A 19323-nucleotide genomic window follows, 5' to 3' on the forward strand; every position below is an offset into this window, starting at 1 on the left:
CTGCACAGTGCCCCCAACAAGGAGTGCCCCACCACTAATTTGTTCAACTTTCAACATACCTCGCTTTCATTGTACTTATAGCCTTTTCATACCTTTGATGCACCATCTGCATGCATTATTTTTTCTTGTCCAATAAGATGATAACAATTTGCATGCTTGGATTTGCATGACATTCACATTCACTTACTGGAAGATAGATAGGAAACTGCCTTATAACCATTCAGAGCACTGGTCCATCTTGCTCTGTACTGCTTATACTGATTGGTGGCAGCTCTCCAGGGTTTTAGACCAGGGTTTCCAAAAATGGGGTCTCCAGCTGTTTTGGACTACAAGTCCCATCATCCCTAGCTAGCAGGACCAGTGGTCAGGGATTATGGGAATTGTAGTCCAAAACATCTGGAGACCTAAGTTTGGGAAACACCAATTTAGATCATGAGACCTTCTGCATACAAGCTCTATGGCTGAGCTATAGCTCCTCCTCCATTGCATACATCATTTGTCAAATGTGAATTAATGTAGTACGTAGGTAGTAATTTTCTTTTTTTCACTATAAGCCGCACTAATGCAGAAAGAACCTTCAGAGCCAAGACACAAATTTAGCTTATAATTCTTCGGCCACCAGCACAAATAAAGAAACAGGCAAGGGGCAGAGTTTTCTACTTAAGTCCTCCACTCAAGGTCAACACTGAGACTACGAAGAAGGGAGCTGACAGGCCAGGCTGAGATCGATGGGGCAGTGTGCCATTTCCACTTCCTCCAACACATAGAGGGTAGTGGGACCACAATCATGCTCTTCCCACATCACACAAGTGTTTTAGTGCCCAAGTAAGGCTTCTGTTCCTTGGGGGCATTACCAGTTACTATGGAATTAGCTGCAAAAGCATCAACTGCAAAGAACGGGTCCAGCTCTAATCCTCCAGATTTGAGATTTGGGGCTTGGCATTCATGGCTAAACTGCCTGAATACATGACTGACAGTACGATAGAAAACTATGCAATTGAGGTTTCCCTCCTCCCCAAAGGTTTGAACTCCGCTTCTCACTGTCAGGAGTCATTGTTATAAGGTGGGTATTGATTCAGATAACACTTTCCCACTGTTATTAATGCTTTGCGCACAGAATAAAAAGCAGAAAAAGGTGGCAGGACAAGTGGATCAAGAGGGCAAAGATACCTTAACAACCCTTTCCAAATTGCTTTGTTCAGCATGATTGAGCAATGCCACTAGTCACTCATTCCAAAGTAGCCATTACTGCTTTTTGGTAATTTGCTCGCACTGTAAGCCCCCCCATTAGAAGTTCCTCCACTTTCCTTTCTTATTATTGGCATCATCACACAACAGCCAAGATTCCCAGATGTCAGGGTTGAGATGCAGGCTGCTGTCAGAGGTAAGGTGGGAGTTAATCCAGGGAGTCCAAAGAACACAGGAAGCAGCCCTGTACAGAGTCAGAACACTGATTCATCCTGCTCAGTAATATCTGCACCAACATGCAACAGCTCTGCAGGGTTTCAGGCAGTGGGTCTTCTCAACCCTACCTAGGGCTGGGAATAGAACCTAGGGCTTTCTGCATGCAAAGCAGATGACCTACCATTGAGCTGCAGACTTGCCATGGACTGGTTGGATGCAGAGGGATGGTAGGAGGAACCAGTTGGGGAACCCCCACAGAAAGAAGGCTGAGCCCGGGGAGTGGTGGTGGGATGGCGATGAGTGGTCAGAGAGAAGAAGAGGGAGAAGACTGGGAATAGTTGCCAGAAGTTGAAGAGGTAACAGGGCTTAGTGAGCTGGGAGAGTCAGTGGCCAGGATAAGTCCAGACTCAGAGACAGAAACTGAAGCAGAGGAGAAGGGAGGTCAATAGGCAGAGATTAGTCAGGTTGGTGAAGAGTCACAGGTGTCTTCCTATCCTGCTGCGGCAAGCTCCCCTCCCTGCTTGTCTCCCAGAACCAGAAGAGAGCTGAAAGGGTGGAGCAACAGCAGGCTGCATGCAGGCACAGTCTCCGATTGCTTGGAAAAAGCCCTGGGGAGGCAGGGACTTTCAGTACTGTGGGGGCCCTACCAGGGATGAGATGCTGTGCTCATTAGCCTTGACACTCAGCCAAGTCTGTGAAGATCATGTTTTGTCTAATAAAGAGTTAAATCCAACTTTGAACGGTGTGATTTACTGCCGGCCCACTCTTTGACAAGACCTTTCCCAAACAGGTTAGAAATACACTTGAGCCAAAGAGATCTTCTGGATGAGCCAGGTCCTTACCTGAACAGGTTGTATTTTATAGGCCTTCCTCTCCAGGAGGGCCCAATGGCTTTGGGTTTGTGTATCAACCCTGCCTCTTTATGGAAGGGCTGTGGCTCACTAGTTCCTGGTTCACCTTGGAAAGCTGCCCACAGCCCAGTGCTACCTGGCCCCAGATCATATTACGCTTTTTAGTCAATTCCACATTTTAAAATGAAAGTGAATTGGCCCATTAAAAAGGACATGGTATGCTTCTAACATGCCAGTGCTCCAGATGAGGCTTGGCAAAGATAAAAGCCACCTGTGGTCAATAAAGAACTCTTTTGCTATTGATCCTTAGCTTGGCCTCCTTGCATCTCCATCAGCCTCATGGTGTAAGAACAGAAGAATGAAAGCAAAGAAAGGCCAGAAGAATAGCAAAGCGCAGCCATGCTGGTGGTATTCACAGAAGGCATTACAGGAGCATTCATCCAAGGTGTACATGACACTGATTTCTTAGAGGCTTATTAGCTACTTGTGTCCCGGAACAAAAAACGACGCACTGTTAAAGCAACAGTCTTCAGAAACATCTTATTGATAGAACTTGCTAACCCACTGGACCAACAGCTCACCCCAGCATCCATCAAAGAGCAAATCAGAGATGCTACAAAGATCCACAGTTTTGGCTCCTGAAGCAAGAGCTATGTATCAGCTGCTCTGATGAGGTTATCAGAACATAGAGCTATGACATGCTTGTTATTGTGAAGGTACTAATTCATTTCACTCCCTTGTCCATTCGCTGAAATCAGCTCAACTGGAGGCTAAATCATATTTTTCTAGGGAAAATTGTTTACAGTGTGGGGGGGTTTACCCCCACTCTTCAAAAAGAAGGAGGAGGAGGAGGAGGAGGAGGTGAAGGAGAGAGAGAGAGAGAGAGAGAGAGAGAGAGAGAGTTCTAAAAATGTTACAATCAACAGTAATAGGATGATATTGTTTGCTGGATCAAAGCAACAGCAAATACTGGCTGCATTTGCAGGACTGATTTCCATTCTGAACATGAGATGGGTAAGTGAACACCAGCAATTTCTGCTCCCATTTCTGTTTCTGTTTCTCCAACATCCCTGCCTGTGACTCTATTGTAAATTAAATAATAAAAACACCATAGGGTACTGATTTATCTTTACACCAAATCTGATCTTTGTTTTGTTAGCATTATTTTAGCTATTACAAGAGAACATTGAAATACTGTATTTCATTTATTAGCCACTAAAATGTCACATTGTTTCTAATTTACATTGTTAAATTTAATAAAACAGTTAATGGAAGGGGAAAGATATTCACAGATATTAAGCTGACCAGCTTGGGTCAAACTCTCTCCTGCCCCTGCCCCTGTTGGTCACTAGAACGCAGCTGACTTGGCTTTATTTCTGAATACTGGGAGCTTAAGCAGCACTGAGCAACTGGTTGCTTCTCACTGGAAGAATAAGGCACACATTGCAGAAGGGACTGTCTGTCAGTGCCTGGTACTGTCCACCCAACATCCATCCTTGGCGAAGACGAGACACAAAACACACACATGGTGTCATCACTGCTGCAGGCTGTTTACAAAAACTGCATTTTCCCCTTTGAGCAACTCCTATACCAGAAGGAAGGAGGCAGACTCTGCATAGCCCCCAAAGCTGCATATCACACTTTCTCCTCTCTGTGCTACAGTGAACTAGTTTACGCATGCAGGATCGCCATGCAACAGTGACGCCTTTTCCCCACCCACCGGGGCAGAAGGCAAGGGAGACCAACAACAGGTGGCGCCAGAGCCAATGGCAGGCAGAGCCAACATTCTAGTTTTGCCCCATCTGCCTCCTCCCTGCTGAGTTCTACAATGGCCAAGACTGAGACTAAGAGGGAGGAAGCTAATAGGCAATGCTGCCGCCTGAAGTGGTTGCAATAAGGTAGGCAGGTGGGGGCTGGCTGAGATGAGTGGGGCACTGTCCCACCTGCAAATGACTGCAGCATCATATGAGCTGGACCAGAACCAAGCCCTGTTTCCACTGTGGCTAACCCAGCACCCCCAAAAAGCCCACAAGACACTGCAGACTTCTCTTGGCATTCTCCTGCAACTGGTATTCAGTGGGCAGGTTCCATAAAGCCACTGAGAGGTGACTTCTTCTCCATTAACAGGTCTTGGAAAGCCACCTAAACCTGTGGCAGCGATTCCCAAGCACACTTCTTTTTAATAAAGGGAAACTGACATATTCAGCATCGAATGGAGGAACAGAGCCATTGGAAGCTTAAGCATAATGTGAACTGGTCCCTACGAAGGAAAGGTTTCCTTGCACTTACAGAAATCACCGCTTTCGTGCAATGATTTATTTAGCACTTACGAGCCGTGTATTATATTCCCAATGTTCCTCCACGGAGCTCGCAGTGAAAATTTGAGCCAGGATCTGAAGCCTCTGCACCTGGCAAGACTGTAAGCCTCTCAAAAGCGCTGCACAGTATGAGCAGCACAATATGCCCAGATGAGCCAGGTTGCATCAAGTCTGGGCTGGGATGTGAAACCGTGATTCCCAAGACCCAGTTCAACACAAAACATTAAACTACTGCAAGGACTTTTGACAATTAAAAAAGCATAAGAACCCTGTCCTTACATGGTCACTTTGCTTGTAGATTGCAGCTGCAGGAGATCCACAGTCCAGTAACACAGACTCCCTTATCCAGTGATAACAAAATTTTGGAATGCTCTCCACAGCAAGGATAGAAATGTTGCAAGTTCCCTTCTACCAAGTCAGACATTGGTCCCTCGAGCTCATCTTGGCTGTGAGTCCTGGACAGACCTGCTTCCTGACATGCAGGCCTTTTTCCACCTGGTCTCTGAGGGCGGGGCCCTGGCTGACTCCAGCTACAAGGCTTGGGCTGATGAAGAGGCCAGAGAGCATCCTAGCTAAAGACCCATCCTGCAGGAAATTCTGAGCTGCATCCTTTGCAGCTGGAGATGAAGGAGAGGACAGAGGGTGAAAAAAGAGCTGAGTGGAGGGAGACCCTTTTCCCATCCTCTGGACCCACCCCCCTGGGAAACTCAGCAAACCTGCTGCACCTGGAATTGGGTGGGGAGAGTGCAAAATGGGACACAGCTGTGGGCAGCCTGAGGAAGTACCACCCACCTTGGACCTGCCCATAAAAAGCAAGACCAGAGCAGGAAACTACTGTTTCCAGGAACTTTTCTTGTTGTGGAACTTTTGTGGGTGAGCTGACAGTTTGTGTGGGTCCTGGGTGAGAACCCAGAGGCTGAGAGGGAGGGTTTGTTGGGAGGAAAACGAAATGATAGTGATTCATATACAGTCGTACCTTGGATCCCGAACGCCTTGCAAGTCGAAAGTTTTTGGCTTCCGAATGCTGCAAACCTGGAAGTGATTGTTCCAGTTTGTGAACATGCTTTGGAACCTGAATGTCCGACGCTGCTTCCGCAGGTTCTGATTGGCTGTGGGAGCTTCCTGCAGCCAATCGGAAGCAGCGCCTTGGTTTCTGAATGTTTTGGAAGTTGAACGGACTTCCAGACGGATTCCATTCGACTTCCGAGGTACCACTGTACAGGGCCCCCCCTGATTTGCAGGGGGGTTGCATTCTGGGTAATCGGGTGTGATGCCCTACCCCATTCTGCCCCCTTTTCGGGCCACTTCCAGGTTGCTGGGATGCACACCTGAGTGGCTGCACACATATCAGACACATGTAAATTGGTCGTGGTCTGTTTATCAGTAGCTTTGTATTAATGTAATGATATCTTTGTAACATTTTAAGTTGCCTGTTGCTGCTTCTGTTTTCTGTATGCCACTTAGAGATATTTTTGTTAAGAGGTATAGAAATTAAATTAATATTATCTAATGTGTCTAAACAACTAAACAACAAACAAATCTAATGTGTGCAGCTCTTCAAGAGGTACAGGTAGGAGTCTCTCCCGGACCCACCTGGGAAATGTAGAGCTGGAAAAATGGGTGGGGAGGTTTCATTGTTAAAAAAAACTCCAATGTTAATTTTCCTGCATAGAATAGGACTTGGCATTTTTATTTAAGTAGTATGATTCCTCCCTGCCCACCCCCCACTCCGCTGTATGTGTGGTGACACTGCTATGGCCAACCCAACTTCATTCATGGCCAAAGTAGACATTTCCACAGGGATGGGGAATATGTGATCCACCAACTTTTGCTGGACTATGGCTCTCTTCACCCTGACTACTAGTCATGCTAGCTGGGGCTGATGGAAGCTGGAACTGAACAACATCTGGAGGGCCACAGATTCTCCACCCCAGCATTACTCTAAATGGGTGATTAGCAACCACACCTGGTTTATTTTAATCTAAACACTAAGCATGGCAGGAGAGGACATTTTCTTTGGGACCACAGTAGATGGGAAGAGGAGGTCTTGCTCTTTCCTCCATAGCTGTGATCCCAACAAAAATCTCCCTCCCCTCTTCACCATGATGCAATTGGTCATGGGGGGGGGGACCTCCTGTTCACATCCATCCCTAAATCATGTATTTAAAAAATCACATTGCAGTGAAGCTTGTAGGGTCCTTTAGTCCAGTCTGGGGACTGTATAACAAAAAGCAAAATAGCTTTTGTACCAGAGGCGCAATTAACATTCTGCAAACTAAGGCTGGGGAGTGAGCACTTGTGGAAATGCGCACCGGAAATTAACCAGGAAAGCTGGACAATGTTTGGCAAGTTCTGTATCTATGGTATAGATGCCAAACTAGCTGAACTGTAGGTAAAATTTTCTAAGCCCAAATGTTCTTGAAACATCTTCTGTAACAACCAACAATTTTATTTTATTTTTTATTTTACTGCACATATACCAACTTTTTCTCCAAGGAGCTCAAGATGGCAAGCATGAGTCTCTTCCCTCCTCATTTAAACCATACAACACTCCTGTGATGTAGGTTAGGCTGAGAGGCAGTGACTGGCCCAAAGTCACCCAGTGAGCTTCATGGCTGAGTGGGGATTTGAATCCTGTCCTCCCAAGTCTTGGTCCAACACTCTAACCACTACACCACACTGGATACATCACTGAAGAAGCAGAACGACTATAGCTTATGATTGCCTGAGGATACATCTCACTTTGTACAACCCCCTCCCACAACTACAAATAGACAAAGCTGTCATTAAATACCACTTAAGCCCCAAAGCCTTTAAGACGTTATTGTCTTGAGCAGAACAGGGATGTGTGCAGGTTCGGTGTCTTACCCATCTGGCCCATTTTCCATTTGGGAGTGGCTACTATGCTTCCTCCGATCCAGAAAAACTCCTCTGCCAGGCGGGCAACCGAAAACTTGTTCTGGAACAAAGGACTTCTGGAGAGTTCCATTTTGGAGGACAAGGCCGCTTCTGTGTTCAGCGCAAGGGTTGTTGTTTTTTCTGCCTCACATCCAGGAGGCTCAGATCAGGCAACTACAAGGTCCCGGTGTAAGGGCATGTACAAAAATATAAAGCATAAAAAAAAAGAAAACCCAACCCACAGACTGCTAAATTCTACTTGTGAATTAAAAGTCAGACGTCGTTCTAGGCTATTTTCAGTCACAGCCAATTTCTCAGCTTCAGTCTTCGGCCTCTGTCCGTCCTTCTGCAAGGCTGGAAGACAAACTCCCAGATTGTTTTCTTGCTAATCTAAGTCATTAGCACTTTGAGGCGCTCAAAAAAAAAAATTAAAAAATTAAGATCTCACTTAAGACGTTGTTGGGGTGGAAGGTGAGATGCCTCCATTATTATTTGTCCCCTGAGAGGCAACGTGGCAGTTGGGGTGATGGAAAAGGAAGGCCTCTGATTCATGGTGCTAGATCTCCTCCCATCGTCACTGGTTGACGGCGAGCTCTGGGTGCTGTTACTTCAAGCCACAGCTGCCTCTTCTACATCCTGCTTCCCCTTTTGACCACTCAGAGTCCAACCCTGCAGGCATCCTGCACTGAGAGAGCACTTGAAATCCTAATGAATTTCCTATGCCTGCTTTTGCACTTCCGACGAGAGGTTCTTTCTGCTCCATGCCAGGGCCATAGAGGGCTCTGAATGCCACTTCGAATCCATCTAGGCAGCTGAGAGTCTCGTCCTCTTATCGCTATACTGTTGTATACTTTAAAAAGACGATGACGACGATGGCTATACGTACCAAATCAAAAGGTATCCTTTTTAAACCATCTTCTTGCCTTCTTGCTCGAGTCTGAACTGCTTAATCAGCATCTTTAGAGGAACATTTTCAATCCAGCAAAGGGAGGAAGAGAAAAAGCAATCCGCAATCCAGCTCGAGCAACACATGTTTGCTTGAAATGCTAAATCCTGCATATACACTAATCCCAAAGCCGTAGCTTCTGCCCTATCCATTCAAGGGATTTAAAGTGTGTGCGTGCATGCGCAGGCAGTGTGGCCACAGGAAAATGAGACCAGAGAGAAGAAAAGAGGCTCTGTTTTTGATTTCTCTGCCAGTCTCTCTCAGACTGCATGTGCCCAACTGACCTGGATGGATATCCCAGGCATAATAGGATGGCATCTCGTGTTTTGCCATAGCCTATTTTGCTGAAATTGAAATTTGGAGGCAACTGTAGATGCTGTCGCTTGGACAAAACATGTGAGAATTTTCAAGGGACATGAAGAGAGTTTGGCTAAAACTCACCAAATTCTGCCAGGGGAGAGGGGAGGGAAAGTTTGGCATGTAATGTGTGGTACTGTCCAGAGCATGGGTAGGCAAACTAAGGCCTGGGGGCCGGATCCGGCCCAATCGCCTTCTCAGTCTGGCCCAGGGATGGTCCGGGAATCAGTGTGTTTTTACATGAGTAGAATGTATCCTTTTATTTAAAATGCACCTCTGGGTTATTTGTGGGGCATAGGAATTCATTCATTTTTATTTATTTTTTCAAAATATAGTCTGGCCCCCCCACAAGGTCTGAGGGACAGTGGACCCGCCCCCTGCTGAAAAAGTTTGCTGACCCCTGGGTCCAGAGGAACGCTTGTAGAAGGTGGTCCAGGAAAAAAGACCCATGGTTGCACAAATGAAGGGCACTTCGGTATGTGGAACTTGTATAACACTTTGCTCTGTCTCCTTAAGGCTCCCCACACTCTGCAATTCACACATATATATCCTTAAGAGGGATTAATAAAATAACCTCAGTGTTCAAGGTACATTCCGCAAAAGAGCTGAAATGAGCTCAGACTACTTGTAAAACATTCACTTATTCATTCTTTGTTGCCTTCAGAGACATCGACATTATGAGCCAAGCCTAACTCATGGTGATGAAGTGACATAAACATGCCAGCATTTTAGTGTGATCCCTGATTGAGGTGGGAGGGCAGGATTCATGACAAATTCAGGAGGAGAGGAAGCAACAAGCATGTATCCATGTATGAATGGTGTCAAGGGATAAAAAGCAAGGCAAAATATTCCTGTTGAATAGTATAAGAATAGGTGGGTTTTTGAACTAGCGTATTTTTCACTCTATAAGACGCACCAGACCACAAGACGCACCTAGTTTTTGGAGGAGGAAAACAAGAAGAAAAAAATCTGAATCTCAGAAGCCAGAACAGCAAGAGGGATCACTGTGCAGTGAAAGCAGCAATCCCTCTTGCTGTTCTGGCTTCTGGGATAGCTGTGCAGCCTGCATTCGCTCCATAAGACGCACACACATTTCCCCTTACTTTTTAGGAGGGAAAAGGTGAGTCTTATAGAGCAAAAAAATACGGTAATTTTGCATCTAATTTAGGGGGGACGGAGGGGAGCAGAACTCTGCCAGAATTCTGAGTTTCTACTCCAAAATCAAAAGTAGCATATGTTCAGTAAGCCCTATGAAAACAGTGTTGCACCAGACAATACTCTGCAAGTGATTGGCTTTTATGCATAGTGAGGAACGAAACACTTAAGATTACTTTGGCATGTTACCAGCGCCTGCAAATACATCTTAACATTTGGTTCATCCTAAAGGGGCTGAAGCCAGGGCAGTAGGCAATTGTGCCAGGAAGAAAAATGGGGTGAGCTGAGCAATGGTAAGACGTGGCGTAATTCGTCTTTGATCTCTTCCCTGGAGAAGAGCTGAAGTACTTAGTGGGACCCAAGCTTATTACAAGTGGTTACTATTCTTGCCTCTTTTGACAGCATCCTCAGGCAAGCACAACAGCCACACACACATAGACAGGGCTGGCCCAGCCATTAGGCAGGATAAGGCCACTGCCTCAGGTGGCAGAAGCCCTTGAGCTGGCAAACAACCCCCGCCCGATGGGTACACACCAGTGGCAGAGAAGCAGTGCCAGCATCAGAATCAATATGGGGCAAGATCTCACCCAAAATTGGAGAGATCTCACCTGAAATCAACACCCAATGGTGGCAGCGCTTCTCTGGCAGTGGCAGATGTGGCAGGGCACAAGGTGAGCACAGCAGCAGAGTGGGCGGTATAGACAGCAGCAGCAGGTACAGTATGGTGATGGTGGCAGCATGGCAGGACAGAACTTCCCAGTTTGCCTAAAGAGGTGAAACACGATGAATTGCCCCTGCATGTAGATATTCCATTGGGAGCCTCCTAATTTGAGAAGCAATGGTGTGTGAAGCAAAGATGCTTTGAACAATTTGATCTCTGCATGCTCCTACTACCAGTGACCAGACCTGCACCTCTTGGACTAATTTAACGAGCAACCAAACACTGCACTTCTCCACATTCTGAGAGACACTGTGCCATTGCTCGGCAGGTTAAATATATCAAAATATGCATCTAAACAGCAATAACGCATACTTTTAAATGTGTATTTTGGGAGGACATTTAAAAACCCACAGGTTTAATGTGGAACTAGTACAGACATGCAAAAGTGCCATTCATCTTCAGTCTGGAGGCATGCAACACAATGCCACAGCGGATGCAATTCTGCTGCATCCTTTATCTGGGGCTGGTACAAACCTATGGTACATCTCCCTCCTTGTCATAGAACTGTAGAGTTGGAAGGGACTCCTAGGTTCATCTAGTTCAACCCCCTGCAATGCAGTCCAGCATTTTTTTTTGGGGGGGGGGGATGGAGGCTTGATTGAGACCTTTGCTTATGCTCCTTGAGTTTCTGGCCAACATGCAGAAACAGTATGCATCTATATGGCTTCTTAACTTTACAAATACACAAAACATCACTTTAAAAAAACAAAACTGCTTTTAGGAGTTTTTAACTGTATTGACATGTTTACCACCTGGGCTCCTTTGAAAGAGTAGCAGGATATAAATTTAATAATAAATAATAGTTTCTCCAAAACACTTTCTTCTTCCTCTTCTTCCTCTTCTTCTTCTTCTTCTGGAATGCCCAGGTTTTGTGTGGAAAGCCCTGAGTTCACTTCAAACTGAGATGTCTGCAGATGAAGCCTTGCCTGATGAAATACCGTATTTTTCCGTGTATAACATCCCCCGTGTATAAGACGCACCCTATTTGGAGGGACACCAAACAAAAAAAAATGGGGGATTGCCCATAGTTGTTGAGCCTGACCTACACTGCCACTCGCATGCATTGGAAAAGCCACCTATCGTCTGTCCCCACGCCGCCAATCGCATGCCCTATTGCCGCAGCGACAGCAAATCAACGCAAGCCCTTGCCGCAGCCACCAATAACGCGCCTAATAGCCGCTGACAATCTCTGGCTCGCGGCAGCAACCAATCCCATGTCCCCCCTATGCACTATCCCTGTATAAGACGACCCCCAATTTTTAGCATTTTTAAATGGGAAAAAAACTTGTCTTATAGACAGAAAAGTACGGTACCTTGGGGTTGTACCCAATGCTATTCCTACGAAGAGTAGGCCCACTGAATTCAATGGCCATCACTACCAAAGGCCCATTAATCTCAGTGGACCTACTCTGAGTAGGTCTTCTAGTTAGACACACTCACAATATCCAAAAAACAAATTCAAAGGTCAAGGAGAAAGGCTAGAGTGAAGCCATAATACTTGGTTTGCTAGCTTTCGGTCTGCTGCAATTTGAAACAAAAAAGAGAGAGGGATCAAGCACGTAAACCAACTGAATCTTACTTTTTCTAGCTGATATTTCTTTAATGCTGTCCCCATTTTGACCTGCTAGTCCAAGAAACTGTCATTGTCATCAGCGTTGTTGTTGTTGTGTTTTTAAAAAAAGTTGAGTTCACCGCTGTTGCTGTTAGTAAAGGTGGGCATAATAACTTGCTTTTAAATATTGTAAAATACCCTTTGTTTTGTTCATTGCATTTAATTCCTTTCTGGGTGAAACTGGGAGAGGGGGTTTATTAAAGTTCTTGCTGCAGTCTGAAGCACTGCATCCTCAGAAAGAATTAGAACCTTGCTTCAGGACGATCCAGCAGTAGCTGTCCCCATCACTTCTCAAAGTGACCCTCTCTATGAGGCTGATTTGAAATTCATGCCATCCAACTAAATGCCAAATGCAGCTGTATCCATGAAGAGATGATGCAAGAGACACGCGCTTGCTATATTGACTTCCCGAAGCCTTAATGAGTAGGGCTACATGGCTGCCCATGGCTATAAAATATGATAGGCCCACTGTTCTCTAATTGACCTCTCAAGGGATCAGTCTTCTAGCACCTCATCAGTGTGCTGCATTAATCTTTGGTGTGCATGACCACACTGTTGCCATATGTACTAGGCGATACACATTGGGTAGTTAATAGGAAAGGGGGGAGACACTGGGTTCTGTTTATAATGCTTGCTTCTCGAAACAGGACAGTGATCCTTCAAAATTCGCACTTCTCAGGATTGCACGATGCAGTTCTCCAACGAAACAATGTGTAGGAAAATGTATCCGTTACGGAAAAGTGCATTTTTAAAAAGGTGCATGTTAGTGAAAATGACTTATAAAAAAGCCTTGTATCAAGAGGACTTGTTGTAAGCACATATTACAGCAGGCAAAATGTGTATTATCTGGAGAAAATTGCACTTTTCATAAGTGAATTTTCATGAGGGCTTTAAAAGAAATGTGGGCAACGGAACTTAGCAGTGATAAAATGAAAAATCGAGAATCACAGCACCTGCTGTGGCTGCAGAGACCAGGAACTCATAACTGCTGCCTCCCATGTTGTTTTCTCTGTGTTAGCAGCACCAAAGTGACCTCTCCATGGCAGAAGAGCCAGATGTCAATACCCCCTTCTTGATGTCTTCAAAAATCCTTACAGCTAACTACCAGATCTCACATGATTTTTTTTTATGTGATGAATTATTGTTTTAAAAAGATGAACCAGTCATTTTGTGATTATTGTGCATGGTATTGGTATTGTATGTTTTATTGTAGTTGTATATTATTGTTGTCTATTGCCTTGATATTTCATACGAGTGGATGGTATATGTTAGCAAAGTCACTGAAATAGTGCAGATGGAGTCCAGAGAGCAAATAAATTCTGATGAAATTGAAGAAAAACAGTGCATATTTTGGGTAGAAAGGAACAACAAAGTGTGTGTTTTTTTTCACTTACTTCCTTCCGGTCATTTGAGACATTTGACTAAATACACCATGGAAAAACTCCCTCAGATCTACACAGCCATGTTCTAGCTCACTAAAGATCAGGCCACACAGACTGGTTGCTAAGCAACACCTTCACCCTATCTTGGGTAGCTGACTTAACAGTGAGAACAGAATTAACCCCTGAGTTAAAAAATGAATGAGCCCTGCTGCTGCACTTCCAACTGTATGTATATATATTTAATGAAATAAATAAAAAGTTTTCCCCTCAGACTCTTTTAATGGAGATGACAGGGACCAACTTGGGGGACCTTTGTTTGCAACATATATCCTCTAACAACAATGTTTCCCAAACCTGGGTGTCCAGCTGATTTTGGACTACAATTCCCATCACCCCTGACCACTGGTGTTGCTAGCTAGGGTTGATGGGAGTTGTAGTCCAAAAACAGCTGGAGACCCAAGTTTGGGAAGCATTGTTCTACAACCATGCTGCAGCTCTCTCCCCTCAATATAACTGGCCTTTTCTTCAACTTCATTGGTCAGTCAGAGGAGGCACTCTACATGTGGCATAAACTATGTCAATTGGACACAGTTAGAAGTCATCAGCCTCTGGTACAAGGGTGAATGCAGGCAAACACAGGGAAGGGGAGTAAACAAGGCACCCCCACCCCCACCTGTCACTGGGAAGATGAGCAACTTAAACCTTGAGCATGGATTTATTAGGGAGCTTAGTGCACCATCCATATGGCACAGCTGTTCAGAAGATTCTGCTTCTTCCACAACCTCAGAGTTGGAGGACCTTGCATTCAAGCAAAGCTTGTACAGTTTCCAAAGTATATGTGAACCCAGCAACACTAAAGCAGAGCTGAACAGAAATGGCTCTTTAAGTACTTTTTTTTTTTCATGAACTGTTGACTTCACCAAGTTCCAAAGTATATCTGAGCGCTGCAGAGAAAACCCTGAGCAAGATTTATGCAAGAGACCAAGGAATCTGAAGATAAGCTAAAATGCATCCTTAGACAGAGTTACCCTGGGAATATTGTCTAAAGTAAAGGTAAAGAGACACCTGACCTTAGGTCCAGTCGTGAATGACTCTGGGGTTACGGCGTTCATCTCGCTTTATTGGCTGAGGGAGCCAGAGTACAGCTTCCAGGTCATGTGGGGAGCATGACTAAGCCGCTTCTGGTGAACCAGAGCAGTGCACGGAAATGCCGTTTACCTTCCCGCCAGAGCAGTACCTATTTATCTACTTGCACTTTGACGTGCTTTTGAACTGCTAGGTTGGCAGGAGCAGGGACCGAGCAACGGGAGCTCACCCCGTAGCGGGGATTCGAACTGGCAACCTTCCGATTGGCAAGCCCTGGGCTCTGTGGTTTAGACCACAGTGCCACCTGTGTCCCTTTACTTTGGGAAAGTAGTGTTTCCCAAAGTAGGTGATATTGCCCCCTGGGGGGCGTTGGAATGATCCAGGAGGGTGGTAGTAGCCTCAGCTGCAAGTGAGGGGGTGTTGAATCAAAATAGTGGGCACTGGAAGCATAAAGAAAGAAGAGAAGTTTGAAAAACTGTTTGTACAAGTTTCATCTGTTGGACAGCAACAGATCTGGTGGTCGTGCTGGAGGTGAGGGGTTTTCCTGGGCTTGTAGTACATCTGGGAGACATACAGTACACATACACCCTATTTTACTGGGGTTTAGTGTTCCTACTACAATGTTATAGAGGCAACATCAGCCCTCTTAAAACCCTGTGTCTTTGCCTTCATTAACATGGCAAAGACTCCTCTTGCCCCTCTTGTGTGGCACCATTGCAAGATCTCAGGAAACAGGAAAGTGCTCTCCTTCCCATTTCCAGAGGAATAAAATCTTCCCACAACAGCACTGCACCAGAAAGAGAAACAGGCAAGAAGGACTTCGGATAGCTTTCTTCTTCCTCCCTGTTACCATGCTGGAGAAGGAGAAGGGCCTCCGTCTCCTGAACTGTAATGGAGATCAAAAATACTAGGCCTGCCTCCTCTGGCAGTCAGCCTGCCTACTAGTTAGTGTGTCTGGTCTCCCTAGCCCCCAGCACTGCTATGTGTTTGTTTGTTTGTTTGTTTGTTTGTTTGTTTGTTTGTTTGTGCATGGCTGCTTGCCTGTGTTTATTTATGTGGTCTCTATATGTGTGCTGTAAGTATTGTGTGAGTGCAGGCAAGTGTACACACAGTGGCAACACCCACCTCTGGCATGTTGCCATCACAGTTTGGCCTGAAAATATGTTAGCCATCCCTGCTCTAATCACTGGGCGTCACAGGCTTTCATGTAAGGAAGCTAACAGAGATCTGATAGAACAGTGAAGTTCCCTATAGGGAAGCCTTTCAGTTCCGAAGACACATTGATTCTTTTTGCCTTACCAACCTCTCCTTGCACGCTACCCAAGCATTCCTGCTGCCCACTTAATTTCTCAGGATTAGAGAGAATTAGCCTACATTGCTGGCAACCAAGTAGGTCAGGTAACGAAGCCGCCGTCCTTTACTGGGGCAGAGGAAGCCCATTGTTGAACAAGAGAAGACCTATAGAGTTACCAGGCTGAGGTCACAGGAATAATTCAAAACAACCTGCTAGGTTGGGTTTTCTAATGGAAAAGCAAAACAAAACCCCAGGTCTGCAGCAGTTCCTGTGTTACATCACATTGGTGTTAAACTGTGTGTGTGTGTGTGTGTGTGTGTGAGAGAGAGAGAGAGAGAGAGAGAGAGAGAGAGAGAGATCCAGACACGTTTTACTCAAAGTAGACCCACTGAAATTGACAGACCCAAGGTAGACGTGTCCATTAATGTCAATGAATCTGCTCTGGGTGGGACTAGCATTAGATACATCCCTGGGTTTCTCTAAATATTCATAAATACGTATCTCTTTTGCTGTTCTCATATGCATTTTATGGGGCTCAGGACACCAATACCTCAAGGACCCCCTCTCCCCATATGAACTGGCCCAGTCCTTGTGATCATCATCTGAGGCCCTTTGGGGAGGTGGCATCACAAAAAGGGCCTTTTCAGTGGTGGCTGAAAACCATGGTTTGATACAACGTTGGAACACAGCCAACATGCTCATACTTTCTGAGAAGTGCCCAGCCAACTAAATTCACATCTAGCCACTTGGGGTCTGCACTCTGAGGATTGATAAAAAGCATTACTTCCCATTTTATATTCCCAGGTGGCTTTCTTTCCAAGAGACTCCTAAAATAGTTCATCTGTAGATTGTACATTCACTTAACCAATTAAGAAAACATTTAGTCCATCCCCAATATGCACACACTTCTAAAAAACCCTTCCTTTGTTCTGGGCCTCCGGGATGGTTGCTTTTAAAATACAAACATATGCTAATAATCTTCAGCAATTAAGCACCAGCCTCTTTATTCAATATGTCCTCAAGCTATTAAAATAAAGAAACTGGGGGTGGGGGAACATTCTGAGTATTTTGCATTCACTTCAGCTCCTGGTTGTTGTTGTTGTTTTAAGCTGTTTCCCTTTTTAAAAATAATATATATATATATATATATAAGCCATTCTACCTCCAAGCATCTCAAAATATATGCATGAACCAAACTAAGAATTCCAAAGATGTCTGGTTAAGAAAAGCTCTCTTTTTTTCAAATTCTATTTAGTGAAAAGAGGAGGTGTGTGTGTTTTAATAGAAGGAGCAATAATAGATAATGCATACAACATCGCAAGTTATTTTCTAAAGAGAAGTCTATGTTTTGTCAAAACTACAGCAGGGCAGACCACACTGTACCACACTGGAGCACTGAATCAGTTTCTGGGCACCGTATTTTAAATGAGTTTTGGGTTTTTTTAAGAATCTTTTTTCAGGCTGAAGAAGAAAAGATTAAGGAGAGACATGATAGTGGTCTTCAAATTATCTGAAAAGCTCTCAAGAGGAAGATGGAGAAGGGTTGTTCTCCATTTCTCAAAAGAGCGGGTCTAGAATCAATGCGTGGAAATAGCAGGGAAGTAGATTTTGGCTAAACATTAAGAGGAATTTTCTGATCTGAAGATCTTCTTGACAGTGGAACAGACTGACTCAGGAGGTGGCAGGTTCTCTATCATTAGAGAAGGTAATTGAATGTATATGCAGAGGTGAGAAGAACACTTGTCAGTAGGGTTCTCATTCGAAGGCAAACTTGCCTAATTCACACTTTCTGAAACATTATAGGAACTGAAACACAGCCATGCCTCAAAACTCGTGCTCTGAATTTTGCAGTGCAGTACAGAATGCTAAGGGACACAGGTGGCGCTGTGGGTTAAACCACAGAGCCTAGGACTTGCCAATCAGAAGGTCGGTGGTTCGAATCCCCACGACGGGGTGAGCTTCCGTTGCTCGGTCCCTGCTCCTGCCAACCTAGCAGTTCGAAAGCACGTCAAAGTGCAAGTAGATAAATAGGTACCGCTCCGGCGGGAAGGTAAACGGCATTTCCGTGCGCTGCTCTGGTTCGCCAGAAGTGGCTTAGTCATGCTGGCCACATGACCTGGAAGCTGTACACCGGCTCCCTCGGCCAATAAAGCGAGATGAGCGCTGCAACCCCAGAGTCGGCCATGACTGGACCTAATGGTCAGGGGTCCCTTTACCTTTACTTTACAGAATGCATAAATTTGTGAAAATAATATACAAATATGGGCTTTCACCTTGACCTGTTGTCAGGCCCTCCCTTCAGCAATACAGGAAGGCCGTTATAGGAAGATACCATACGAGGAGAGGAAATGCCCTTGTGTCTCTGGGCAGCAGGAAACAACAGAGCATGCCCTTCTTCACTGCCAGTATTACATAGACATTCGAGCTAGGTTTATCCAGCCCATCCTATATAAGTTCAGAACAAGACTACATCTCCCTATTACTACAGGACGGATGCCCAGAAGTCACATATTTAGTCGCCAGATTTTGCGCTGCCATGATAGATATTCGTTGAAGGATGGTCTATGCTACAAATTAGTCTTAAATAGAAGGCCCATACTGTTAGATCCGCACTTCTGAAGCCCCGCCCCATACAGCTGTTCTCTTTTAACTGATCTCCTTTAAATTTTTCTTATCGGTTTTTATTCATCCATTGTCTATGTTTAATCAAGTATTCTATGTACATGTTTTAATCTACGTTTGGTTCTTGATCTCAGTTAATTTAATAGTTATCTGCTTGGAGATACTGTTCTGCTATTTATTTAGAAGTTTTGCTTATGCTGGTCTGTGGCTGTAATAAAGGAAATTCATTCATATACAAATATGCATTATATTGGGGGATGTTTTGAAGGGGAAAAAACGTGCATATTAGGCAAAGCTGCACATACAAAATGTATCTGTTAGGAAAAATGTTGAATAAATTTTCATGAGAAATTAGGAAAACTTAGGAGTGGGGAAAAATGAGGAAAAACCAAAATTGACAGATTGCCCCATCACTAACTGCCAAGGATGATAGAGATACAAGATTACCAGAACTCAGCAAGTCTGAACTGAATGACCTTCAAGGTACCATCCAGCTCCATTTCTATGACTCTGTGATGGTAGCTCGCTTAAGGATAGCAACTGAGGTCAGCCCATACACCAAGGTTTTTAAATGGGGGCTTCCTGATTCATAGTTTAAGCTCCTAGTTATTATGCTAAGCATACAATATTTAAATAAACAGGGGGGAAACTCAATCCCAATATATATAATATGCATA

General features: G+C 44.8%; 1 protein-coding gene across 6 annotated transcripts in view; it reads right to left on the reverse strand.

Annotated features, from left to right (window-relative positions):
• PLCH2 (phospholipase C eta 2) overlaps nucleotides 1-19323 on the reverse strand; it is a 310582-nt gene that overhangs the window by 110393 nt on the left and 180866 nt on the right. The window contains exon 1 of one of the 6 annotated variants that reach the window (XM_079986754.1): nucleotides 7442-7788. The exons of the other annotated variants lie outside the window; for them this stretch is intronic. Within the exon in view, the coding sequence (XP_079842880.1) occupies nucleotides 7442-7562 (121 nt within the window). The 5' untranslated portion in view covers nucleotides 7563-7788. Of the gene's footprint in view, nucleotides 1-7441; nucleotides 7789-19323 lie in introns of those variants that run through there. 6 annotated transcript variants of the gene reach the window in all.

The sequence above is a fragment of the Podarcis cretensis genome, assembly GCF_951804945.1.
Source record: "Podarcis cretensis genome assembly, chromosome: 8".
Lineage (NCBI taxonomy): Eukaryota > Metazoa > Chordata > Lepidosauria > Squamata > Lacertidae > Podarcis > Podarcis cretensis.